The sequence below is a fragment of the Urocampus carinirostris genome, chromosome 2 (genome assembly GCF_059441175.1).
Source record: "Urocampus carinirostris isolate Australia breed hairy pipefish chromosome 2, RoL_Ucar_1.0, whole genome shotgun sequence".
NCBI lineage: Eukaryota > Metazoa > Chordata > Actinopteri > Syngnathiformes > Syngnathidae > Urocampus > Urocampus carinirostris.
The window spans coordinates 27,592,695-27,620,605 of record NC_142350.1 but is presented as its reverse complement, the minus strand read 5'-3'; the positions used below and the strand labels follow the sequence as shown (position 1 = coordinate 27,620,605).

The 27,911-nt window shown below is 37.7% G+C and overlaps 1 protein-coding gene across 2 annotated transcripts; it reads right to left on the bottom strand.

Annotated features, from left to right (window-relative positions):
- Positions 1-365: 365 nt before the first annotated feature.
- fxyd6l (FXYD domain containing ion transport regulator 6 like) lies at positions 366-23,749 on the bottom strand. 2 transcript variants are annotated; one of them, XM_088327889.1, is made up of 9 exons: positions 23,555-23,749; positions 13,049-13,105; positions 11,025-11,048; positions 10,895-10,921; positions 5,955-6,029; positions 1,754-1,790; positions 1,641-1,678; positions 1,529-1,555; positions 366-452 (listed from the first exon to the last, which is right to left on the bottom strand). In XM_088327889.1, the coding sequence occupies exons 2-8, from the start codon at positions 13,098-13,100 to the stop codon at positions 1,551-1,553; spliced, it is 258 nt and encodes an 85-aa protein (XP_088184015.1). In that variant the 5' UTR covers positions 13,101-13,105; positions 23,555-23,749; the 3' UTR covers positions 366-452; positions 1,529-1,550. The 2 variants fall into 2 exon arrangements, with proteins under 2 accessions (XP_088184015.1, XP_088184016.1); XM_088327890.1 differs by having other exon boundaries at positions 10,895-10,918.
- Between the last annotated feature and the right edge of the window lie 4,162 nt (positions 23,750-27,911).

Below are 27,911 nucleotides of genomic sequence, written 5' to 3'. Positions count from 1 at the left end.
GTAGTTATTTTATTATACTTTTTATTATATTTTTATATTTGTTGCACTTGAAGTGTAGGATACATTTGTTGCTGGTTAGATGCAATAAAAATCACAAGGTTCTAGAGAACAACCATCTGTCTGATCTCTTTTATTCAACAGACTCGAATACTGCTCAAAAAATTTCTAATTCTTTGACATACAACAACTAATTTTTAAAGTAACAAAAATAGTTATTTTTACTATGGAGTAATTCAGTTACTAACTCAGTTACTTTATGGAAGAATTGGTGAGTAACTATAAAATACTTTTTAAATGTGCTCATTTACGCTGCTCAAAGTTCAAGCTATAAGAAAAAGGGAAAAGCAAAGAATGAAAATGAGGGGTGTCTTAAAACTGAGGTCTTTATTACTGAAATGATTGTCTATAGTAAATTAGAGTACATGCTGGCATCTGGTGGTAAAACTTGGTATCTGCAACGAGAGAGAGAGAGAGAGAGAGATCAAGAAAAATGCCCTTAGTATACAGGTACTGTATATGCATTACATATTAGTAATGGTTTATATATATATATTATATTTTCACACTTTATATATATGTTAGTATATATGGTCTACATCCCAATGCATTTCAATCTATTTCTGTCATTTTTGGAGCATTCTTTCCCCTTTAAAATTGGTCATTTACTTGCTGCTTTTTGTGACTGCATTATTGTTAAAATGCACTATTTTCCATTAAACTATTATTACGATGCACTTACAACTGTGGCCCGTCTCCAAGATACCTTGTAAATATTATTGGCCTATTCATCTTGACATTATATTATATCTAATTTGTCTCGTTTTAAGTCTTTATCACGTGTTTATCATGTCTAATCTTGTGGTAAAAAAATGTTCACTTCATCGGTATTAATGACGATAAAAACAATTCTAAGAAGAAAAAAAAGCATGCATTTATTAATAGTATGTGTGATCGACTGAATATATAAACTGTTCTTGCACATGGCAAACTCACAACCGACAACTGACACAAAATCATTATAATTAATTTACTCATTCTACAAATACGCTGTTTTATCGGGAAACCAAATTGTGACGTCTTTAAGTAAATAGATGATGAAGTTCTAGTAAATAGTACATCCAAAAATGTAAAAAGAAAAAATGAATACTTTTTATAATGTTATTTTTGGGTAACAAGAAGTAGATATTTTGATTTATCTTATTGGGCCGTGTTCTGATTTCCAGCACATAACTAAACAAAAGAAAAGATCATTATATATTTTTTAACAAATATAGTTTATTTTAGCACTAAAATACACACTTTCCTTTTTATACTCTATTAAATTCAGTTAAAACAAATGAACTATAATTGACTTTATCAATTCTAAGAAAAAAGAGCAATACTTTACAAGTAAATTAAGCACATTTCTATATTTGTAGCACATTTTACATTGCAGATTTTTTAGAGGGGATCCGGGAGGAGACCAAGGTCATATGCAAGTTCCAAAAATTAAACATGAAACTCGAGCACATGTCTTACATGTACTTACCGGCTGCTCTTTGTCTTTGGGGTTATGCTGTTTGGAACACACAAACAAAAAAGTCAGATTATTTTGTTGTTGATGGCATCATGGCAAAAACAAGCGGCCTAAATACATTTACCCCTTGGAACACGTGATTCCAGATCTGGATTCCGTGACCTGAGGACAAATATATGCATAAAACGGTGTAACTTATAGGTATATTAAATATATTTGAAAAAAAATTCCCCTTACCTCGACTTGTCACTCTTTTTGCACACACATTTTCGACCTGTTGGCGAAGATAAATTAGTTACTACATGGTATTTAGTTACAGCATGAAATATTGTTTGAGCCCAGTGTTTTCCACACCATACACCAGGGGCCACCAGGGTTAAATTGGTCATTGGTGTATTATTAGAGCGCACACTCTGGTGTTTGTCCCTCCCCACCGGCACTGTGATTAGACTGCTGGGTAAAAATTTACAAGCGTTGCCTTTTTCCGAAGTATGCAGCCTTTCTTTCTCTCATCCAGGCCCATCTGCAACTCTCTACCTGGTTAGTTACTGACAGGTACTTTTGGCAACTCTCCCTAACTGGCCTGCTGCTGCATACATCATGCCAGGCAGAATAAAGGGCCAAATCTAAGCATTATCATGGATATCAAGAACACGTAAACTCTGGATAAAAAGTATTACATTTAATACATTCATTAAATTTAAAACTATTATTTGATCTGTTAACTTTCCGATACGATACCAAACAACAACATTGCATCGGAGCAACACTAGTTATTTTTAGTCTGATTAGATGCCAGACAGATTTTATTTTTTTTTGCATTAAACTCTTGTCTCATTTACCGTGCTTTATGGGTGTGACTTGTTTGCTGTCTCATTGCCTTTCATAACTAGTGTATTTACGATTCAATAGTTTACAAGCGCACACATTCATCATAGATCTAGCTTCTTGCTTATGCTTTAAAAATGCACCAAACGATGCTTTTGAATTAAAAATGTACAAGATTTTCTAGCTCCACAGAACTCCCTAGGCAGGGGATGTCAGAAAGCGAGCCAGATTTGGTAAGCGGAAATTGTGTGAGGGCCGACTATTTAGCCTAGCATTCTTTGAACATCCTATAATAAATTCAGCCTCCGTGAAAGATTTACAGAGCTTGGCGATCAGTGTCGCGACCTCGTAGCTCGTCTTTGTAACATTTTCATTTGACTGGGAGAGTCTCGTGAAAAAGCGGTGCTGTACCGTTATAGCAGCTTCCGGTTGCTTCACCTCTTCACTGCGTTTTTCCCCCAGCTATGTTTTTATAGTCAGTAGGCTTTGTCTGCCTTTTGATATTCTTTAAAATCAGCTAGTCTCTTGGCAAATTATGTAGATGCAGTTTCGGATTTCGGTGAATAAATACTTCAATATCCACCTGTCTTGGAAGCGGCTGCCCTCACAGTTAACTTTCCTTTTATACTTAGTCGCCATATCGGAAATGGGGTGGGCTAAATTTTTCAAAGAAAGCTACAGTCATTATCTAATGAAATGGCAATTTTTGGGGGAGGGAATCTAAATTTACTTTATACTGCAAATATTATGATAGGAGTTTTGGGCCAGTACAAATGTGATCACGGGCTGTAAGAGCCCCCGGGCCGCACATTAGACATACATGATCTCGCTTCTTAATTTTGCTCAAAATATGCACCTTATAGATGCGTTTGAATTCAAAATATACACAATTTTCTTGCACACCGGATCCTCCGTGGCTGTTCACCCACCAGGGTCTTATACAATTCCATGGGAAACACTGCATCCTTATTTTTCTAATTAAAATGTAAATACAATTTTGGGTATATCTTTTCTTTGCAACAAAATTTTGGGGAAATTCTCAAGCAGCTGCTGCATTGTGCAAAAACTACACTTTGTTTCAATAATGTTATCTAGAACTCGTTTTCTTGTCAGTGACCAAAAGAGTAATTATTTTTGTAACGTCAAGAAAAATGTTGATGTGGGAAATCCCTGAGCAGCCTTGTGACCTCCATGTTGTCAAGCTAAAGCATCTTGAAAGATAGCACTAATCCTTTATCTGTTTATTATTTCTCCACTGGGTGGCACCAGCTGCCTATTTAACAGGCAGGCAGAGTCTCAGCGCTCTCCTTTTCTGCTTTTTTTTTCTGGAAGCCGAACTGTAAACTCGCACAGCACTGCTCTATTTTATGGTCTTTTTTATTCACTGTCTTTATGATTTGTCAGTTTTTCAACACGTTTTTTATGATAGTTTTTTTTTCCAATGCAGAGGGGGAAAAACTGTCGCATCGACTGCATTAACCCAGAAATAATAAAAACAAGTGTGACTAAACATGATTTACTACGTGCTAATTCCTATTCAGCCGTAATAAAATGTATTTATTTTCAACGTTTTGCCATTTTCTGATTATCATTAATGACATCACATAACTATAAGCCATTTTGCTATAAATGAAACGCTTTTGCTAAAAATGTATTTTATGATCTTTCTGCAATTCTCGTTAGTGTCATTAGGTGGCGATGAAGTACTGACTAAAGATACTACATGTAACTAGCGTCAATTGAGTTAAATATAAAAAAACATCTCAACTCAAACACAAAAGCACCTTTTCCAAGCGTCAAAACTGTTTTCCCTCCAATGTCAAGAATAATTTATGAAGCGTTACAATTTTCTCACTACTGAGCCCATTAGGCAACATAAATAGTATTATGTTAATATATATCTTAAAAATATTATTTATGTGTTTTCTATTGCCCATAACTTATAATTTTGTACAGGGTTATTTCATTTTATTGAAAATTATTCTGCATTATAGGATGGTACTCTTTAGTGTAAGTGTGCATTTGACATGTTACATTGATAATATACAGGATATTCTTGCCTGGTCTGGTCTAGTCAGTCCTGGTGTAGTCTGGCCTGGCCAAGTCTGGTATAGCATAGTCTAGCCCAGGGGTCTTAAACTCACGGTCTGGGGGCCAATTGCAGGCTGCGGGTAGAGAATATTGGTCCCCAGCCCTAATATGAAAGTCAAAACTAGAAAAGGGACAGTGTGAAATAAGCGCCTCCTGGTGGAAAAATATAATTCATTAAAAAAAAAAATGCTTATTTGAAAAATAAGCATAAATACATAAACTATCAAATAAACTTCCATGTTTAAACACTTATTAGGTAGAGAAATTGGCATTACTTTGACATAACATTAGCCTCACTTAGATCGAGCTGACATCATTGTCAGCCATTTTGTTGCTACAAGTAATCCAGGTAGTCCTTTATTTCCCTTGGTTTGCTTTTATCTACTTTTCTTTCTTTTCATTTTTTTCTTTTCTTTTTTTCTTCTTTCTCTGTCTTTTTCCTTTTTACTTTTTTCCAGCTTTTTTCTTTCTCTTCCCCATTATTTATTTTTTATTCCACCCCCTATGTTTTCCAGTTCTTTTTCCTTATTTTTCTTTATTTGCAAAAAAAGAAAAGCGTGGTTTGGTCACTTTAAGTTTCTGTACTTTGTTTTCTTTCTTTTAAGCACTCGTTTTTGGTTGACGGCCAAATACGCAACTTCAAGTGGTCAAATAATACAGGTTTTCTCTTTGATATATCATTGCACCCCATGCAAATTATGGATTCATTTAGTACTGATGTGTTTATTTTCACATATATTCTTGACTTTTTTTAGATACCATTTTGTGAAGCATTTAATATATATATATATATATATATATATATATATATATATATATTAGCCGTACCGCTTATCCTCAGTAGGGTCGCGGGGGGCTGGAGCCCATCCCAGCAATCATCGGGCAGTGGGCAGGGGACACCCTGAACTGGTTGCCAGCCAATCGCAGGGCACACAGGGACAGACAACTCATTCGCTCATTCACACCTAGGGACAATTTGGACCGGCCAATTCACCTGAAATGCATGTCTTTGGAATGTGGGAGGAAACCGGAGTGCCCGGAGGAAACCCACGCAAGCACGGGGAGAACATATATATATATATATATATATATATATATATATATATATTAAATGCTATATATTTGAAAACAGTGGAATTATAAATTTTCTTGTGGATAACCCAATTTGGCCCAACCTCACCCAGACCCTAACTCCAGCGGTGGAATATGGTCTGGTATACAGTCTGATGGAGTCTGGTCTGGTTTAGTCTGGTCTGGTCAAGTCTGTTGTAGTCTGATCTGGTCAACTCTAGTCTAGCCTAGCCCAGTGTAGTCCAGTCTGGTCTAGTCAGGTCTATTCAGGTCTAGTCTAGCAAAGGAACACCATCATTGCTTCTAAGATGTTGTTTTAATATACAACACGCGTTGGTAGGTGGAAGGAAAATTTGGGCCAAAAGGAGAGAGGTGATAAGACTGAGTGGTATATGACACGCAATGTGAGCGCAGATAGCAGCGCGCCCCCGGTCGTGCTAATACTCACTGACGATGAGGGCTATGCCAAGGAGGAAGAGTACCACGGCGAAAACCAGGCCCCCAATCCTCAGAGTCTCGTAGTCTGAAATGCAGAGATATAAATAATGGAAGCCCAGTAAATGAAATATGACAATCAAATGTCAGTTGGAAAATGCCCTACATTTACAGTGCCGTAAATAAATAATTGCCGTCTTCCTGAATTTCGTGTTGTTTTTTTTTGCATATTATTAGTCAAAAAGGTTTCAAATTATCAAACCAAATCTATTATCACAGAAAGACGACCCAAGGAAATTAAAAATGCAGTTTTGAAAAGTTGATTCCATTCATTAGGGCAGAAAAAAAATCAAAACCTATCTGACCCTATGTGAAACAGTAATTGTCCTTTCTTGTTAAATCCCAAGGTAACTGTGACTAACCACACGTTTTGGAAAGCTGAGTTGAATTCCACAGGCCAGACCCAAAATTGATTGCCACCACTTGTGCTGAATCCAGAAATAACTTAACTTCAATCTGTTAAACAAAATGAAGTATGCTACAAAATCTCAAGAACACAATTGACATGACACAATTCAAAAATTAGAAGAAAAGGGATTGGAAATCCATCAGTCCGGAAAAGGTCACATAGCCATTTCCATGGCTGTTGGGCTCCAGCAAACCACTGACAGAAACATTATCCAGAAATGGAGAAAACTACGAACAGTGGCAAACCTTCCCAGGAGTAGTCAACTAACTAAGATTACTCCAAGAGTGCAACAGCGGCTTATCCAAGATGTTACAAAGAACCTCAAAAAACATCCAAGGAACTGCAGGCCTCAGTGTCTTCAGACAAAGTCAGTGTTCATAACTCCACTCTAAGAAAGACTTTGGCCAAATCCATCGTAGAGTTCCCAGGCAAAAATCACTGCTCTCACAAAAGAACACACAATCGTCCCACATTTGCCAATTATTTTTATATTTATTCTGTGTTAACGGTCTCATTCTATGTCACATTTTATTGAATTTCTTTTTCAAAATTGTTAAATTCTCAGATTAGGAATATTCTCATCTCTCATCTCAACAGCCACACCGCTTATCCTCAGTAGGGTCGCGGGCGTGCTGGAGCCCATCCCAGAAATCATCGGGCAGTGGGCAGGGGACACCCTGAACTGGTTGCCAGCCAATCGCAGGGCACACAGGGACAGACAACTCGCTCGCTCATTCACACCTAGGGACAATTTGGACCGGCCAATCCACCTGAAATGCATGTCTTTGGAATGTGGGAGGAAACCGGAGTGCCCGGAGGAAACCCACGCAAGCACGGGGAAAACATACAAACTCTGCACAGGAAGTCCGGTAGCTGGATTTGAACCCACACAGGAGGTTCCCAAAACCTTAGAACTATGCCGCACACGCGCTAACCACTGCTCCACCGTGCTGACCCAGATTAGGAATATTATTTAATCAAATTAGTATGTAAAATACTAATGTAGTGAGCCTCTGCAGATGCACAGTGAGGCGCAAACTTCTCTTGCCTCATGACAGAGGGCGATAGTGAGACCAAGGATTTTGATTTGGCGCCCCAAACAATAGAATTAGTGATAGTATTAGCAAGCTAACAGCAAGTCAAACTATACAGGATTTTTTTTTCTTGTTTCATGATATTTTTTTTTTAAGATAGAGGATTACCTATTTATGCATTTATTCAAAAGGAGCAGAAAATTGACTTTGTTTACAAGTAATGCAAGATAATACATTTGTTTTCTTCTGTGTTACAGTTCATATGTTGCTTTCTTGCTCTGCTAATCATATGAAAAATAAGATTTTGGTTAATTTCTTTGTAAATCTGTCTGTACCTCACCAGACACAAACCTTACCAGACACGGACCTCACGGCACGTCAGTGCCTATGACACTCCCTGTTGGTGACCATTAAATTCAGCATTCTTATAAGGTCATTTAAAAACCTTTTTTACCCAAAGAAATTTAACCTACAAAATATTTTCACATATAGTAGTTGCAAAAACAATCATAAAAAGGGAGCAAGGAGTAAGCAGGACAAATACGAAAATGTTTAGTACGCCAGGTGATAGACCTTAAGGAACTTTGACTACAAGATGTGATAAGACGCCACAATTTAATTAAGCTAACGACGAACTTTACATTTTTTAGTCACTGCTGCTTTGTTTGGCAACAAAGTTTAAACAGCCTGAACAGTTAATTCACTAATGTCTCTGTTTAAACGACATTATTCCAACAACCCAACGTTTATGTCCCAAAGGAGCTAAAAGGGGTTTATTTAGGGGAAGACATTTAATGACTCAAGCGGACAAGGCTAAAAGGGTCAAGTTTGAATGGAGCGTCATTCAAAGTGACTTCTTTGAAATAGCATATTAACTAAACTACCACTTTTGTTTTGTGTTTTCGACCTGATGATTAAAAAGTTGCGAACGCAGCAGTTTAAAAGACAAACAAAACAAACAACCATGTTATTTAGCTTTATAGTGGGATATACAGTAGCTCTAAACAGTAACATACAGTACGTCAACAAATGCAATACAAAATTAATTTTAAACCAATATTTAAACATTTTTTGGTTCTTAACAGAGTTTATCCAATTAGTTAAGTGACCAACAACAGAATAGTCCCTCGCTACTTTGTGGTTCACTTCCAGAAGAGTCTCGTTCCCAGATTCTTATTTACTCAAATTATACATTGCTTACAGAAAATCACTGTATTCACTATTCAGCAGGCAATCAGTTAACACATTATTCTTCTGATGCTGCAATCACTAATTATACAACCAAACTTAAAACAAACAGCTCCCTTTTGTGTCAAACATAATAAGAACCATTAGCATATGAGCTGAAATCACCAGCCAGCACAAAAACAAGAATAACCACACAAAATCACAAATGGGGAAAACAAACTTGAAAAGCATTACTGGAGATTAAACACATATTTCCAGCATCGAAAGACAAGATATTTGAGAGGCGTTCACAGACTACATACAGAGTAGCATAGCTGCCAAACGTTTAAATCATATTTCAAAATGGATAGGCAATTTTTTAGAATTCACATTTTTTATAAGTAGCATTTAAGAGTGCCATTTTAAGGTTGAAAGTGGTTCTTTGACAATGTTATCAAGATAAGAAATAACTCGAAACAACAAAGTACTACTTTAACTATTTTGCACACCCGCTATTCGAAATATTCGGGTTTTTATTTTTTATATTTTTAAATACTTGGTTAAACTGTTCATATTCTTATTTGTTATTCATTGTCTTGCTGCTGTAACATAAGAAATATCCCCAACTGTGGGACAAATAAAGGATTATCTTATCTTAAATCATTATTAACCTTATTTAGCAAATTTGGTACTAATATAACTGTTTAATACTTTATAACGGAGCTAACTAAACATGAATAATTTGCGATCCATGAAGTGAACAAAGAAATGAGATGCTGCATTATCCCAAAGTCTTTTTCACCTCTCTGATTGAAAACAAACACGCTTAAAACTGTAAACAAAAAATACCCTTTAGTGCATCTCAAACATCAAAATGCAATACATAGACAGTTTTCTACTAAGCACAATCCACCATTTAATGAGAACGGAATCTACCTTTCATAGCAACATTACATTAATTCTTAACACATCCATTTACTTATGAGATATTGACCAATACAAAACATCCTCCTATATTACACAGTTACAAACAGGCATTGCATACTTAGGAAACACAACTAGACGGGATTGAAGAACTTGCACAGCACGAAGCATAGCTAATCTCTGAACTGTACTGAACACAAACTAAATAACCAAAGAAACAAAGTGAATAAATGGTCATTGAGACTATCACAATAACAATTAACGTATTGTCAAGAAAGATCAATTTTAAAATAAAATGAACATAGCTTGATTTTTGTTTTTTAAAGATTTTTGTAGTTCTAATAAAACATGCACATTTTGTGATTCTGTCCCTTGCCCACTAATTGCCCTCACCTGCTCTCACCCATTCAGCCCCAACTGCCACTCGTTTCCGAATTACCCCTCTCCCTATGTAAGCACTTCATTCTCGGTCACTCTTTGTGAGTTCGTCAGCGAACCTCAGCACATGCAAGGCAAGCACTTTTTGACTCCGTCTCCCGTTCTTATTCCGACCTGTTCCTGTATCCTGCCTGATTCAGTCCCCTGTTTCCAGTATCGATCCCCTGTCCCTGGCTTCCCGATCGTCTCCGGTTACCTGACTTCTGATCCACGACCACGCTTCGTTCTCCTGTCCCGGCTAAACGAATAGCTTCCGATCCCTGACCACTCTCCGTTCTCCTTTCCCGGCTTGCCGACCTGCTTCCGATCCACGACCATGCTTTGTTCTCCTGTCTCGGATACCCGACTTGCCACCTGTCACTGTCCGTGAGGGCTTCATGCTCCTCCCACCCAGCGAGCACCAGATCGGTGTCTTTTTCCTCTCGCCCTGACTTACCTGATCCCTTAATAAAGCATTGTGTGAAAGGTTACCCATTTGGGTCCACCGCTTGTTCCGGTCGTAATAGTGTAGTAAACTACCAAAGATTCAGAGTATTTGGTAGCTCTTGAGAAGGACAATCAAAAAAAAAAATCCTAATGCGTAAAATGTCAACAATTCCCAATAGTTATTAATCAAGGTGCGATATTTATCAGTGGTTGTGGGCATGACTCTGCCTCCTTCTTTTTATTGTTTTCTTTCAGTCTCTACTTCGCAAGGCTCACTGATCGCATGCTAGCATGGAATGTAACACCCACAAAACATGAGGGAACACTTTTATGTAAAATTTTGAATTTGAGTGCGGACACTTTGTGAACAAAGGCCAAAAATATTGCATTAAAAACTTCTTGCGAAAATGAACTCAAGGAAATGCAAATGAGAGATGCTTTAATCTGGCTTTATAAATGTTTTCCACGAGATGTTAGTAAGATTTGCTTGCTTACCATACTCAAAGGCGCTGTCGTAGTCTGCTAGAAAAGAGAGACACCAAAGTGAGCAAAAACCATTGACCTGAAGACAGCGTTTGACTTGTTCCAACAGACTACACAACGTGTGAATTTAAACCAAACGCACCTTTTTCGCTGTCTGTAGCTGACACTGCAAAGACAAAATGTTAGTGCATTCAGCAATGAATAATCAATGACAATTTGGGGGTTCAAACACATACATACATACCCACATGCCTAGATATTATGGAAAATTATGACTCACGTGATCCACAAGGTCAATACAAAGATTTAAAGGTGACTTTCACGAAATAATAGCTGGTCCACTGAATTGTATTTCTAGCCATTCCGGCCTTGTAAAGAACGACTAAGTACAGTATTTCAACCCCTCTGATTTCTGTGGTTTTTGACACGTTCATCACTCACAAAAGGTTTCAAATCATCGAACTGATTTTTATATCAGAGAAAACCCTAAGGAAATACCAAATGCAGTTGAAACGTTGAATCAATTTATCAAGGCACAAAATAGAAATCTAAACCTATCCGGCCCAATGTGATAAAATAATTGCCCCTGAACCCAATAGTGAGTTGAACGTTTATTGTTAATAAGTCTTACATAATGATCTGGAGGAATTTTGGCCCAGTCTTCTTTGCAAAATTGTTTCAAATCTGCCATAGGGTTTTTTTTTTTAGCATCAAATGCCTATTTAAGCTCACACTACAGCAGCTCAATTGGATTTAAATCTGGACTTGGTCACTCCAGACCTTCATTTTGTTTTGAGCCAATTATCGTAAACGTTTCTGTTATCATTAACAAAATTGGCCTAACTTGCTGTTAGATTAAAAGGGGGGTTTACTTTTTCACATAGGGCCAGATAGGTTTTCTTTTTTTTGTGCCTTAATAAATCGAATTAACATTTTAAAACTGGATTTTATCTTTCCTTGGCTTATCTCAGTGTGATAGTAATTTGGTTTGAAGATCTGAAAACTTTGTGTGTGCGAGATATGCAAAAAACACAGAATTCAAGAAGCGGGCAAATACTTTTACACTGCACTGTAAGTCTGTAGGTAAAATGGTTTAAAAAGGTGGCCCTGCTTCTTTTAGAAGTTTCAAAATTCTGTTGCTGTACCTAAGTAGCCACAGCTAAGTGTTAAACTTTGAATTTCGCATTGTAGCTCAACAATATTTTCTGAACATTCTAAATCTTGGTCAAACCTACCGAGTTATTATTTTTTGAATATGTCGTTCCAAATAACATACAATTGACTGAAATTGTTTTGAGTCTCTGGGTATAGAGAGAACTCGAACGACTACAATTCCCCAGCATTTTTTACTATTGTTATTATGCACTATTTTTGTTATCACAACCATTACAACTAAGCACTGGCTTGTAAATAGTTCGCCTATTTATCGTGACATTCTTTTATCTTATTTTTCTTTTTTGAGTGGTTATTACGTGTTTAGGACCATGCCTAATCTTGTTTTAGACAATGTTCAATATGTTGTTATCCATGACAAAAAAGACAATTACAATTGTAGTTCTAATTTAAAGTTTCCAGTAGTAAAAAAAAAAAAAATCAAATTCTTGGTAGTAAAATTGTGTGGACAAGAGTAGACTTGAAATATTTGTTAAAGGAAGAATGTGTATTATTTAACCACTAGATGTCGCTGTACTGTGTAGTGAAACCAAAAGCGAGTGCTAAGAACCAAAACAATGGAGGCTCTAAATGACCAAAGGGCACCATTTTTCTTCAATTATTTTACCCAGGCTTTCACAAAGATTTTATTTTTTGAATACCTGAAGCAGCAAGATGGCCAATAATTATGTCAGCTTCCTTTAGGTGAGGCTGTTATTTAAGACAAGAGTTAATTTCTCAAACAATGAGTATTTGAAAAATGCATGTTTATCTCATAGGTTATGTATTTTTGCTCATTTTTTAAATATTTTTTACGGATATGAATTTAGTTTTTTTTGGCATAAAGGGCGCTAAATAACACACACTGTCCCTTTACAATTCAAATTTGTCCAATTTTGAAAAAAATAATAATTTAGGATTATTTTTCCTGCAATTCAAACAAGCAGCTAGTCCACAGAATGCTTGACCATCGGAAGCCAGTAACTTTCAGAAATCAAATGAAATCCCCTTTACCGAAAGCAGGAGTCAACCAGGAGATGAAAGCCACAAACAGCAAAAGATCCATCTTAGCTGGTGAGGAGAAGACACAAGTATTAATGAAACACAATATAATGGACTTTGTCATGGGGTGTTTGACCCAAACCCTAAGAAATGAAGTGAAGATCAAAACTCAAAGCTACTGTTGCCATTGTGAGTCAGGAATATTGAAAACTTTTTAAGGGAGCAAAGGAAGACTATTTTAAGAATATTAAAAAATGAAAATCATCATAAAAAATAATTCCCAAAGCAAATGTCAGAGAATTTTCTAGATTACGTTGTGATGGGCCTACACTAGTATAAATACTGCACTTCGTGTTTGTAGACTGCATTTCAAAGCAATGTCCAACTGTTTTTATCCATTTCTGTTGACATCATGACTGCTTAGGTTTCAGCTAACGATTAACCATAGTTCTGGTTAGGAAAACTTGCAAACTGTGATTGCTTGTGAGCTGAGGCGGGGGTAACATTGATGTCATTATCCCTCGACAACATCTTTCAAAATTGCCACCCCATGACAAGATAAAACCAGGTGGATTTCGCCTATTGACCCCTTAACAATCCTCTAAAATCTGCCCAAAATCTCAATATAAGATGGAACCATAGTAAATTGAATGATGGTTTTGAACCTTGGTTTTGGTCTTTTTTTTAAAGGGTAAAACTCTGAAGTTGTATCCCAAATTGAAATAATCACAGGAAGTGCTACAAAGGTTGAGTAATCCAAGTAGGAACACACAGAAATAGAAGGTTTTTATTCTCGCCTGATTTTATTTTTTTAATTTATTTTTTTGCAATCACATGCCTGCAGAACAGTTTAGCATAGGCATCTCATCTGAAAAACAGCTAAAACAATTTAATCACAATTTGAAAAACTAAACATTGTATTTTACACATTTTTCTAAAGCTATGTCAAGGCGTTTCCAAATGTGGCCATTTGGAGACGACCAGGTTACACCTCTAAAACCTCTGAATGGTGTATTTTATTTTGGCCAATCTATAGACAGCCTGAAAGAGTTGTAAATGTTTACTTCTCTTTTTGGAACTCAATCTATGAGTATGCACACTTGCATGTGCTAGTCGTGCATAAAAGTGGATCTCAAGTTCCATCATACATGTTTATTTTTGGCTCTGAGTTGAATACACCCCGTAAATATGAATAAATTATGTTGGGAATTTCATTGGTTAACCACTGTGTCAATCATCATTTGAACCGGTCACTACAGGCTGATGATAATCACAGCATGTTGTTTTTTTTCCCCAATACAGGCTGTTATAGGCTATCGCAGGGTAAGTAACGTGAAAAAAAACCCTCGCAATTGTTCAAGAGAGGTGTCAATCAAAAGGTCAAAGGCTAAGGGTCTTTTAAAATGAAAATAGGCGACAAAACATACAAATTACAACAAGAAATGCAGGAAAACAATGCATGAATGTTTTTAGGCAGATTTTTTTTTTTATCCGTCGGCATTATTGTGTATTTAGGAGGAAATATTTTACACGGTTGGACTATTGCAAATGTAACAAGACCATGTTTGCTGGGAATCGTGTCATCATCTGACTATCAGAGCACGTTATTGGTAGTTTTTGGGTACCTTGTTTCAGACTGATAGTGATGTTTCTGTGATATGTACATTTTGAAATGGGCTTAGGAGTTTAAACTTTCCAATGATATGTGGCATGATGTATTTCAGTGACTGGTGACATCATACAGACACTCATTTGCTTCTTAACAGTCTGAATGTTAAGGGGTTAAAACATTGAACTAGTGCCGGTAAGTTCATTTTTAAACATGATTAAAGGATGGTGTTGCCTCAAGATTTGTAAATGGAAAAATAGTGTGCCTTGAGAAATACCGCACTAAAGACTGAAAGAAAATATTTCTGTAAATCTGTAAAAGGGCTAGCTTGATCCAAAAATGTCAGCAAAGATCTCACAACAACAAGCTATTAAAAGAACTCCTGCCAACTCGCTAGGAGCGGATTGATGTGCTCGGCATGCCTTATTAATAGGGAGGCAAATACCAATGAGCGTTTATGCGGCACCGGGGGGAGTTCACGGCAGGTATTTAATAAACTTGTGCGGTACACGCATTTACTTTGCGATCAAACAAGTGAAGCTCGGCGCTTTAGAGACAGGATGAGCAGAACTCAAAGTAAACACAGTGATGAAAAGATGAATTTGAGTCGGATTTGGTGTTAATATCACTTGAACTTAATCCGTGAACTGTTTTTTAAATGAGACTGCAGCTGCACATTGAGCACAGGAATGGTTCAAGAGGACAAAAAGGAAATTTGAAAAAATTAGTCAAAACAGGAAAATTATCCTTGTTTGGACTCATTTTGCATTGTCCATCATCCATCCATCCATTCATTATCTGCACCTCTTATCTTCAGTATGGTCGCAGGGGTGCTGGAGCCAATCCCAGCTCTCTTCAGGCAGTGACCCGGGGGACGGATAACTGGTTACCAGCCAGTCGCAGGGTACTTGGAGACAGACAAATCACTCGCTCATTCACACCTAGGGACAATTTAGACAGGCCAATTGACCTAACATGCATGTTTTTGGAGTGTGGGAGTGAACCGGAGGAAACGGAGGAAACCCACGCAAGCACGGGGAGAACATGCAAACTCCGCACAGGAAGGTTCGATCCCATGTCCTCAGAACTGTGGTGCAGACGTGCTAACCACTCATCCGCCGTGCCACCATTGTCCATCACTTACAGAATAATGTGAATCAGTCCCTCAAAGCTTAGCACTTTGTGTTCCTGAATGCAAAATTTCGGTAGAGACTAATACAGTATTTTTGTTTTTGTTATACACATTTTAGTTTATATTATTACATATTTTACAGAGGTTCTGTGCTATTTCAGTCTACATTGGTTGGAAGTTGAATTGTTAAAAAAAAAAACATTACAATTTCTTATATTTCAATGTTTTTTACAGCACCAAGTAGTTAATACTTTTTATTCTGTTGTGTCTGTTCGTTCTGTTTAAGTTTAAAGTCGTTTCCTATAAAAAAAGGTTTAAATTAGTTAAAGGTTTACTGTACTGTGAAAAAATAAAACCTAATATAATATAGTAGTATAACACTTTTTTATTCATTCATTACATTCATAATGATACATTACTATTGGTAGTATATTGGTTAAAGCAGCAAAAATTTCAGAAGCTGTTTGGAAGGGAAGTGTAAGAAGAGGTTTGCTAAAAAGAACCCCATTTTTTTGTCACTGATAGACAATAACATATCTGTCACTTTATACTTATTACCCATATTGATTAGTTTTTGATCATTTCATATTGTGTATGACGTATAACAATTTCTGTATGTGAAAAAAACTAAATAGAGCAAAGGAATTTGTTTTTTTTCTATGCGAGGGCTACTCCCCTGGCCATCCCCTCTGGACATGCCCCTATTTTTGGGGTTATCCGTGGTCTTAACCTTGGAGTTTGTTCAAATTAAACCAAGTAATTTGTTGCTTCACTCGTTGATTGTTTGGTTGTGTCCCTTAACCACTGGGGTTATAGGGGCACCATTTCCTGTGGTATGTCCTGGGCAAGTATAGCCTGATGGCGTCCATCCCCTCTCCATGCCAACATATGTTTCCACCAGTTTTATTTCTTGACGCCAACTCTATTTAGAGTTTATAAGGTTAATGGGACAGTGTTTTGTATTTGATCTCTTGATGCCGCTGTTTTGTGCAGTACAACAGTAAACCAACACAATAGAGAATACAGACTACAAATACTCAAAGTACCCATGCTGCACAATTTTGGTTCTTCCTACTCCCCAAGCCTTTCAAAAGTATTTTCTTTTGGGGCTACCCGTAGAGGCAAGAGGACGGACAATTAAGTCAGCCATCACTAGGTGACACCCAAAAAAAAAAACCCATTTAAGCCAAAACATGGTCACTTTAAGTCTCCCTAGCTTGTATTCTTTCTTTTTAGCAATGGTCTTTAGTTGCACTACACCAGTGAAATGTCGTACTTTATCGTAAGAAATTATTCAATTTGTGTGCCAGTGCGGTCTAGCAAAAGCTATACAGACGCTTCTCTACTTACAAACATTTGAGTTACGAAAAACCGTAGATACGAACATTTTTTTCAGTATGTCGAAATATATCCTTACATTGCTTTAAATTAGATTTTGTATTGTGTGCACCTTTTTCCGAGTAGAGGACAGTACTGCAGTGCTTCTTCCCGCCAGGTGGCGCTTGAGAGGTCACCCAGCATCCACCCAGAAGAAGAATTTTGGCTTCTACTTCCTAGTTCGTGTGTAAACATACTGCACTGAATCTCCAGCGCACTAAAAACTTTGACATTTTTATTGTTTAATATCTGGCGCATTCATTCAATATGGTTGGTGTAAAGTGTAAAGAAGAGGTGAGCAGTTTCTTTTAAAATGAAAGTGGAATAAGAAAGCTTGATACGGTTGAGAAAATGGTTGGATCGCTCGCGTTTTCTCGGCCACTTTCTACCATGGAGGAGGAAGTCGCCTTACTCCTGTAGCCCATCTTGCGACTTTATTTATCTTTACAGGGCATATTATATTATGAAATGTTTATTTTTTAGTAAAAACAATACATGTTACTTATACTAGCCTTAAAGATACAAAATATAGCGCTGAAGCAACTTACTAACAAATTCAACTGACGAACGAGCGTCCGGAATGTATCTCGTTCGTAAGTAGGGCAGTGTCTGTATTTCATTTGGATTTACTTTTACGGGAGATTCAACGCCATCGACTGGTGGTGCACTGCGTGATTTTTTTTCAACGAAAGAAATTAACAATGCGCCCCACCTCAAAAAAGGATCAAAGCACTGCACTACATAACACAGCAACATCTAGTGGTCAAATATGTCAAACTGTCTCTTAAAGGGGCAGGTGTAATTTTTAATATACGCTGCGGGCTGCTGTAAAATGGTCAGCGGGCCACAAAAGCCCCCCGAACCTTGTATCAGTGACCACCCTAGGGTTGAGTACACAAAAAAAGCACATTACTTTTCAGCTCCAGCAGTCAACACCTCCCGACAGGGACCACGAGGGTTCTATTTAAGGCAACTCAAATCCTTTTGCAGTCCGAGATCACCGGTGTCAAGTTGCATTCGAAAGCCGGCGAGTGGGCTTCGCTCTTCTGTTTTTTGCTAGGAAGCCACAGGCCAGCGTTTCATCAAACATCTTTATTTGTTGTTTTGAAGCTCACACAAATACTTTTGTTTCCTATCTCAGCAGCGAGTACTCTCACTTACAATCAAATCTCCAGCTGCGTGCAGATGGTTGACAATCTAAAGAGACAACAGGCCTAAGAAGACCCTCGGCGGGAAGCAGGCACTGCCGCGAATAAATGAAAACACGCAGATTTGAAAACGTAAAGTCTGCCGTGTGTGAGTGTTGTCCGGATTTCGTGCAAGACTGCAGCAGTGGTGAGAGGGCGATCCCAAAGTGCAGGGAAATGAACACTTGATCCATGAAAAGTGGGATTACAAAACAAAAGTCTGCCAATCAAATTTAGTCAAACAAGCACAGGGCGAGTTGATGAATATCGAAATGATGGAGACTTGAGAGTAAGAAAAATGTGAAACTAAGAGCAGTAGAGTCAAATACGTTTTCTTGGGTCACAATTACCGGTTTGGGTAGTATGCCTTTTGTCGTGGCGATCCAAAACCAGGGGTGTCAAACTCATTTATTTAACGATTCTGTAAAATTCGCCTAAAATCCCAATCAAAGACGTACCCAAAATAAATTCAATGTTGTTGAACCGTTTGGAGTTGAGTTAAAATCTGGGCGGTTTTTGTCTCTTTTGTCCCCAACTGAAATAATCACTGCAAGTGCTACTAACAGAGTACAGATGCTCCCCTACATACGAACATTCGAGTTACGAAAAACGGTTTTAATATCTCGTGTATCCATTCAATACGGTTGGTGTATAGTATAAAGAAGAGGCGAGCAGTTTCTTTTGAAATGAAAGTTGAATAAGAAAGCTTGATGCTTGTTTTCGGCCACTTTTTACGACGGAAGAGGAAGTCACCTAACTCTTGAAGCTCATCTTCCAAAAGTAAGTTAAACTTAGCTTCATTTCTCTTTATAGAGCATTTTATTTTATTAAATATTTCTTTTTTAGTACAAAACAATACAGGTTACTTATTACAAGCCTTAAACATACATTCCATACAAAATATAGCACTGAAGCAACTTACGAACAAATTCAACTTACAAACGATCGTCCGCAACCTATCTTGTTCGTAACTAGGGCAGCGTCTGTAATCGGAGTTGGAACACACAGAAATAGAACGTTTTTAGCCCCGCCTAAATTTGGTTTTGCAACCACATGCCTGCTAAAGAGTGTAGAATGGGCATCTTAGCTGGAAAACAGCTGGGACAATAGCATGAAGCCTTACCTGGTCCCAGATCAAACTCGATTGTATTTTACACATTTTTCTAACGGTATGTCGAGGCGTTTCCAAAAGTACATATCTGGAGAGTCCAAAAGAACCCTGTGAAAAAGTCTCAATTGCAGCAATTGCAGCCCTCAGGATGACAGTTTGAGGCCCCCTCCTTAATATTAAAGTTAAAGCTACAGTGTGTTTCATTCCGCTGTGTCCTGTTGTGAAAGCAAAAATGAGTCCGGAAAACAACAAGCAAAAATACTGTCCACAGAAACTCAAAGTGACCATAATGCACTGTTTTTCTTCAATTTGTTTTTGCCCCGTCTCCCACCAAATTCTACTTATAGCAGCAAGATGTCAGGGAAGTATATAATCTCCTTTGAGGTAAAATAATACACCCTGTCTATTTAAGTCCGGCCCTAGGTGATTATGGATTAATTTATTTCTTATTGAATCTTAGTGTTTTTTTTCTCAAAATGTCTTTTTGTGTAGGAAAAAAATATTTTAAGAGAATGTTTGATCATCGTGGGTAAGACTGGATCGTGATAAGCCTTACACACGTTTATTTTCAGCTCCAATTAAATACACCCCGTACTTATGGATATCTTTATTTTGTGAATTTTATCATCCAACCAATATGTCAATCATCATTTGAATCAGTAACTACTGGCTGAAGATATTTGGAGCCAAAGTAAGTCATGTAATTTTTTCAATACAGGCCCTCATAGGCTATTGCACATACTTATAATCATCATTTTATTTTCTAAAAAACAGAAAAAAGTTTGAAAAAAGTAAAAATAAAATTGGATGATTTTTGCTCTTTTAAACTATTTTCTTTTATATTAAAAAAAAAAAAATGGTACCGCGGGTAGGTTATTTTTGTCTAGTCACATTTATTTGTCAACTCTAAATTTGTTCCACTGGATGATGGATAACATTTTGCTTTAAAATATATTTTTCATTCGTCTAGACTAGGGGTCGGCAACCTATGACACACGTGCCAGCAGTGGCACGCGAGGGGTTAACCAGTGGCACACGAGCACGCAGCAAATAATAAAGATGATTTTACCTGAAATTTAGACATTTTCAGTAGCGCCGTGTTCACGGTAGCGCCCCTTCTCTTCTGCTTCGTGTGTGTGTGTTTGCGCGGCGCCTCGCAGAGGAGAGCTTCGTGTTTTAACCCAGCCAACAAAACACACGCGTGCGATAAATGAACGAATTATGACGGCTCCTCTAGCGAAAACATCTCGTTCTTTCCAGACAGCGTGGACAGATGATTGGGGCTTTGTGCAAAAAATCCCCGTGCTGTTTGTGCATTATGCCTCGAGAGCATTGTACCTCGCACAGCAAGTGTAAAACGTCATTACGAGACGAAACATGAACATGAATTCAAGGATGAGTCTGACAAGACGGAGACATTAAAACCCGCAGTGTCCAGGTATGGCCAATAAACACAGACCCTGAAAACCTTTGTCACCGCTAAAACACCACCACTGAAGCAAGTTATCACATTGCTCACTGCATAGCAAAGCACAGAAAACCATTTACTGATGGCGAATATTTTTAAGAAGCGTGCATTTATGCATGTGTGCGTGTGTGTGCGCTTGTGCGCAAGCCCATGCCTTCTGCTTTGCTGCTGATATTTCAAGTTTTGATATTTTCTGCAAGAAGATATCATTGATGAATGGTATGGTAGCTGTCCATATCACTTGTTTATTGATGGTAGTTCATTGTTGATGAAGAATGGTTGATTCTGATTAATGCTTGTGGTAAAATGTTGAAGTTATGGATAGCTACAGGCCTTTCCACTTGTTTTTCACATTCTATTTTTAGTTGATTGATGAACAAGAATAGTGGAAGATAAATTGGTGAGTTATACGATTTCAAAGTATATCCATGTTGTATATTTGGACTGGTGTAAAATTACAGCTATGTTGGATATAAAACCCACTGAAAAAACACACTGGCACACAAACTTACAAGGAAATTTGAAAGTGGCACTCCACACCAAAAAGGTTGCTGACCCCTGGTCTAGAAAAACAAGATACATAATAATGTGACATCACGTTGCCTTCCGGGCAGAATGAAAGCCCTGACGGATGGCAAGAAGCACTTGAGCGCACAGTAGTTGAATAAGCAGTTGAGTTGAAACAAAGGCCAATAACCACGACAGAAGAATATAACCACCCCTTTTTACCGTGGTTATTAATTCCTGTGCAGTGGGCAAGCTTCCAAGCCCGATTTGGAATGTAATCTCTTTTGATGGAGACAGAAGACGGCAATGTTTATCTGCAGTCAAACAGGGGGGAAGGTGTTGTGCTGACGCACAATACTGACAGGCTGGCGGCCCTGCAGTATTCCAGTATTTGCAGCAAACTATTTTTTGACCAGTTACGTTTGATGTTTTTCCGAGCAATTTTATGTAAAGCAAGTACGAGTTACGCCAAAGACACTCAATATAATAAGTTAGCAAGTGCTAACCAGCTACGTTGGTGTATTATCGTTGCCATTTCTTACTACACAAATGAGCTGCTTTTATTGTGATTACCCATGGATTCAAAACAGTAATCTTACGAATATTACAATTTTTGAAAATTGTTATGTGCTCTACCATAAAGCTTACACCGAAACGAACTGCCAAATTACCAACGGATAAAATGAGAGATGAAGGTTCTGAAGAGAAGACGTCATTTTGCCAAAATGAATATTTTCAACATGCTCACAAGGTGCAAATGCCTTGTGCTTTACAGTTCTATTACATTTCCCAAAAATGGATACGTAGTCGTTCTAGAAACGTTTGCGTGAGGGGAATATTTCACGCAATGGATTTGTCGGCAAAAAGGAGCACTGTAACGTGTACCAGCATCCAGACTATTAAAAGCTTTTAGATCATCACCGGTGTATGGGGATACTCCATTTACAATACAGTGGTAGAGAAGTTACTGACTGGAGTCAGGCATACTGGACAATTCGGTTAGATGTGTGAATATGTGAGGAGGAAGACTGTATCGCTCGGTAGTTTGCATTGATAATGCTATCCTCAGTTTCTCTATATAGCTCTCTTTGTGCTCTCCGACAAGGTGAGCCACCTCATCAAACAGCTGCACAATATTTTTTTGACTATTCATTGCAAATGGCGTGGAATAGTATAGCCGCTTTTGTTGTTGTTGTTTACTATTTACTGGCCACATCCTCGGTTTAGTTTAGTTCGGGTTACCACCGTCCGTCATGGTGTCGTCAAGTGGTAAGGTCACGTTTGTGTGTGCAAAAGGTCAAAAGTAAAAATAAACTACAGTAAATATATGTCATGTAAAAAATGGGTAAGAAATAATGTAAAATCTTAATAGCAATCAAGCATATTCACAATTTCATTATATAACATCTTTGTTAGTGTCAATAGATCCGTCCAGGCCAAAGTGTATCCCAAACTACAGCAAAATCATTAAAAACAAATACAGTAATAATAAAAACATTAAACTATAATGTCACTTTAAACAAACATCAATATGAAATTGGTGCCGGGAATTATTTTCATGAAAAAAAAAAAAAAAAAAAAAAAAAAAAAAAATCAATGGACCGTCTGCCTCCATACTTTTTGATGAAAAACACGTGTCTTGGCTCCAAAAAATATAATGAAAAAAAAAAAACCCACTGCCCTAAACAAAAGTAGGACCAGAGTTTTTACGTTGTTTCCTGAAATCCCGTTCTCGCGAAACAACGCGATATCCATCGAAAAGTTTGATTTGGTCACTGCATTATTTACTATCAAACTCAAGAGCATACGATGAAAGGAATAGTGGATTTTATTAAGAGTCTAATAAAATAAACCATACAAACCCCCTAAAAAGGCAGATCGGGAAAGGGAAAGAAAGAAAACAATGGCAACATTTGGAGTTATCAGTTGCGCTCAAAGCGGCTTGAAGTCATTAAACAGTCACATGCTGCTACGGGCATTCGGATGAAGGAGGTTGGAATTTAAGAAGATAAGAAAGTTGGAGGTTTTAATTGAGGAAAAGTGAGCGATCGCGCAAATATTTCGAGAGTGTAGAAAATAAACCCACACGCATCAATTTTGAACAGCCACACATGAACAAGAACTTACTAAGTTTGAAACAGCAGATTCCCTCCTCACAAACTTTACTTGTTTCGTTCACGGAAAACTCTCCGGGTAAAAAAAACGAGGTAGAATCCGTTACGATGTTTAGTTAAGGAGGAAAATGGATTCCATCTAATTTAGAAGGAATTAGAAAAGAGTTGCTCCTAAATTTTGAGCGAGGGACTAGTTGAGTGATGTGTCGTTCGCGAACGTAACGGTACTATGAGCCGGCTCTCCCGCCAATTAGGAGTCGGCTCCCTTTATGACTCCCCCCTGTCTTGCTCTTTTTCTCTTTAAGGCACACACGATTGGTTTTAATATGTGTGATGTCGTCTCTGTGTCTAGAAGAGTGTGCAATAAAGAGGAAAGAAAAAGAGGTCAAAAATAAATGACTCATTGCAGTAAAACAGCCACATTTGGACTAATTTGATTGCTATTTTACAGTATTGTCTATTACAGACAAAAAAAAAAGTCGGAACAGTCTCTCAAAGCTGAAGCAATTTCGAAGGGCCTGCCAATCTTCAGTAAAAACTGCTGAACTTTTGGTGTCTGGCACGGTTTAATATCTATTATTGCATGTTTTTAGTGGTTCCTCTTAGTGGTAATAAAAACAAACTTAGTTAAAAAAACAATATTGTTTTAATCATGATAAGATACTTTTTAAAATATCACTTGTAGCCAGAACAATTTGCATTCACCTTGAGTGAGCTAACATAATTGTTCGCCATTTTGCTGCTACGGGAACCCCAAAACACCAATGGGACCAATTTAGGTAAAGATAAAAAATCTAAAGTTGAACAAAGTATCATCCAGGTGATTTTTTTCTGGGTATTTAATATCACAGTGGCTGGTCATTTAGACTCAAAGACAAAACGAGGGTAAAGCAACCAAAAATCTGAAGAGCGACTCTTTTTAGTGAGTCGAGCCAAAGAAGCCGGTTCTTTTAAAGGAGTTGGAATTCCTACGACTAGTCTCGTTTGGTTCACAGTGGAATCGAGGAGGAGGTCCAAGGGGAGGGGGAGAATTTACTCCCAGTCTGCAGTTACAGGAGTTTTTCCAAGGGCACTTTGACAAACGAGCATTCATTCACAGTTAGGGGCAATAATCTATCGCTGGCATGCATGGTCTGAAATTAAGAAGGAAGTCCATGTTGTACCACTCCCCAAAATAATTCTTCTCATGAAAACATTTCATCTGCAAACACGGAGAGAAGAGCCGAGATTCGAACCCAAAATTTAGTCGTGAGCGCCCTGTGAAAATTAAAGAAGACAAAAATGGTAATCCTCAAACCACAGAAATATTCAAACAACCCCGCCAGGCCATTGTTTCTCAACCTTTTTGTGGCCACGGCACAGTTTCAATTTCTCTAAAAATATCTCGAGGCACACTATCTAAAACGGGGCTCTCAAAGTCAATTAAGTTGGGATCTGAGGTGGGGCCGAATGGGGTACAATAAAATACTGTATAACTCTGATAAAAAAACATCCCGCCGTTCCTAAAGGGACAGTGTTTAATATTCGGATGTTGCTGTATTGTGTACTTCAAACAAAAATGAGTCCAAGGATGACTACAAATAGAGATTGAAAGTGAGCAAAAACACCCCTTTTCCTTCTATTTTTACTCATCCTTTCTCAAAGACAAAAAGCAGGGGAAAGGACTAAAAATAGGTAAAAAATAAGAGGCAAAAAAGAAACATGGGAATAAAAAGAAAACTAGGGGAAAAGAAAGCTAAAAAAGAAAATAGAGAGAAATAAAAAAAAGGAAAGAAACAAAATGAATTATTTTTTTCTCTTTTTATTTTTTTGTCAAATTTATTTTAATTTTTGTCTTATTTCTTTAATTTTTCTCTTTTCTCCTTTTTTTCTTTTTTTTTTCTTTTCAAAATGAAAAGGGTGTGTTTTGGTTACTTGATTCTCCATATTTTGTCTTCTTCCATTGTTCTTTTAGCACTCATTTTCAGTGGCACAACATACTACAGCATTATCTGGTAAGCAAATAATACACATTGTCTCGTTAACTTTCATATTAAGACGAGGGCCTCAAACTATTATCCCGGGGCCGTAATTGGCCACCAGGCCACGAGATTGAGACTAAATTTTTAAATATTTATTCTCAACACTGATCTCCTTCTTTGAAGTTCAAATGATCATGCGGCAAAATAGGGTATTTATTTTGGTCAATTTTTGTTCCATTTTCGGATTTGACTATATTTTGACATGTGTTATAAGATTTACTATCTATTTTTCCTTGTTTTTCCATAAAACTAGCATGCACTTGAAATGAGCAAAAAACATCAGCCAGCATCCCGTTTTTTAACTATGTTCCAACTATTTTTTCATTTTATTTTTTGTCGTCAAAAAATAAAATCAGCTTGTTAAAGCCTCCAGATAGAGTCCTAAACCTGGCAACAAGTAATGGCTGATATGTAATTGGTTAAATGCGTGAATATGAAAGCACACATCTGGAAGCATCACAACCAAGGGGAAAAACAATGAAAGAAAGTTGACAAAGAGATTGAATTTATTTGATAAATGTTCCTGGACCAAATATAATCACATCACATGGTTCAGATATATTTATTGGGCCAGCAGAGAGGGCCTTGTAGGCCCCGACGGCCCACCACTGTTCTGGAAACGGATTGTGTTTTGCGCATAAACATAGGGGTGTGTGATTTTTTCTTATTGAATGAAAATGCATGAACTTATCTCTCAATGGGAAAATATTAATCTATTCCAAAGTTGGGCAAATAAAAGTCCAGGGGCCACCCCCAGGCTTTTAATCAATAATTTAATGACAATATAAATATCCAATAGAGAATAGAATACTACTGATAAAAACTTCGCAATTTGTGAAGTCACCTGTGGCCAATACAGAATGTGGCTCGCAGTTTGCACTTCACAATGTCTAAATCAGACTCGTGTATTTTGCTCGACATTTCCTGTCTCATTTGATTTCGAACAATGAACTTTGCTCATTTGAACATCGAATGTGTGTGTGTGTGATTTCCTCCCTAAAAGTCCAATCAGGCTGAATCCGTTTTGGTACTGCACCGCTCTCGTTGGGGCAGCCTTGTAGAGTGATGTCCTTCAATAACTGCATTTCAGGGTCTTGTGAAGTTGCTAATCTCAACTTGTGCTGCTTCTCCTCTGACAATGGTAGTGTGATTAAGTTCAACTCCGACTCATTCTCCAGAAGTTCTTCCTTATCCTTGTTGAGGAATGCAAAGCTCAGCGCATCTGTGATGTGAAGCTGCTTTTCTGGACAGTAACAAACTTCTGGCTTTACCTTTACAGCCTCAACAGCATCCTCTCAGGCCTCATTGGAGCTCGGTGTAACGGTTCCTTGAAGATACTCTCCAGTGGTTTATGGTGATTATTAACTTGAATGACTTTGCCATGGATGCACTGGTGCCACTTTTCACATCCATGAGCATTTGCTTGTGCATACCGGCGCCGACAGTCACCGAGTGCGCTTGATCCATATGGTACTTGTTGCCCCTTCTGCAGAAGAACTGCCTCTATGCCTTCTGAGCGACTGGTATTGTTGGGAATTAATCACCAAAATGTACCGTTTACCAAATTGTTGAAATTAGTTATCTGACTCCACTAACCAAACACAACCTACATTCATCCAACAATTTATGCGCGCCTCTTTCTTGAGGGAAAAATGATCAGGAAAGCCGACATTTTCACACGGGAGCAGATTAATTCACAATTTTAGAACTAAGTTTAAAACAAGAGACGGCTGAAGTGAAGTTGGAGTCTCTGGGAAGCCTTTTTCAGAAGTCCTTTCGCTTTCTCCTATTGGCCATCTTCTCCCTGCATAATGGTGTGCCGCTCCTCCCATGGGCGTGCCAAGGTTGCCCCCTGGGCTTCACACTCTCATCCACGAGTGCCTTGATGTTTGGCTTCTCAAAACAATGCTGGGCCTTTCTGCGTCAACAATGTCTGGATGTGCTGATGTGCTACTGTAAACAACATCTTCCACCAGCCTGCCCTGACCTTGTACATTGAACTAAAGCACAGTATTGCATTAAACTGAATAATATGTAGTCAATCGTATAAAATCCTTTATAGTCAAAATATATAAAATCCTTTAGTATGTTAACATTATACAACTTCAAGTCAAGTCAATTTATTTGTATAGCCCTTAATCACAAAGCGTCTCAAAGGGCTGAGTCTATGTATTGTTGACGAGCTCTTTATGTTTTTCAAAACTTTTCTTTTGGGGCTCCTCCCAATGCCAAATTGTGTCCCCTTCAAGCAGCTTTCTTAAAGGAGCACTAATCTCTTCCAAGTTAGGAATTTACTTTACAATATACTGGATAATGCCATTGAACCACATTCATTCCTGCCTGTTTTGT

Coding starts and splice junctions, on each gene's coding strand:
- fxyd6l (XM_088327889.1), bottom strand. CDS start 13,100: ATGGATCTTTTGCTGTTTGTGGCTTTCATCTCCTGGTTGACTCCTGCT. Junction 10,922..11,024: donor AGCTACAGACAGCGAAAAAG/GTGCGTTTGGTT, acceptor TCTCTTTTCTAG/CAGACTACGACAGCGCCTTT. Junction 1,679..1,753: donor AAAAAGAGTGACAAGTCGAG/GTAAGGGGAATT, acceptor ATTTGTCCTCAG/GTCACGGAATCCAGATCTGG.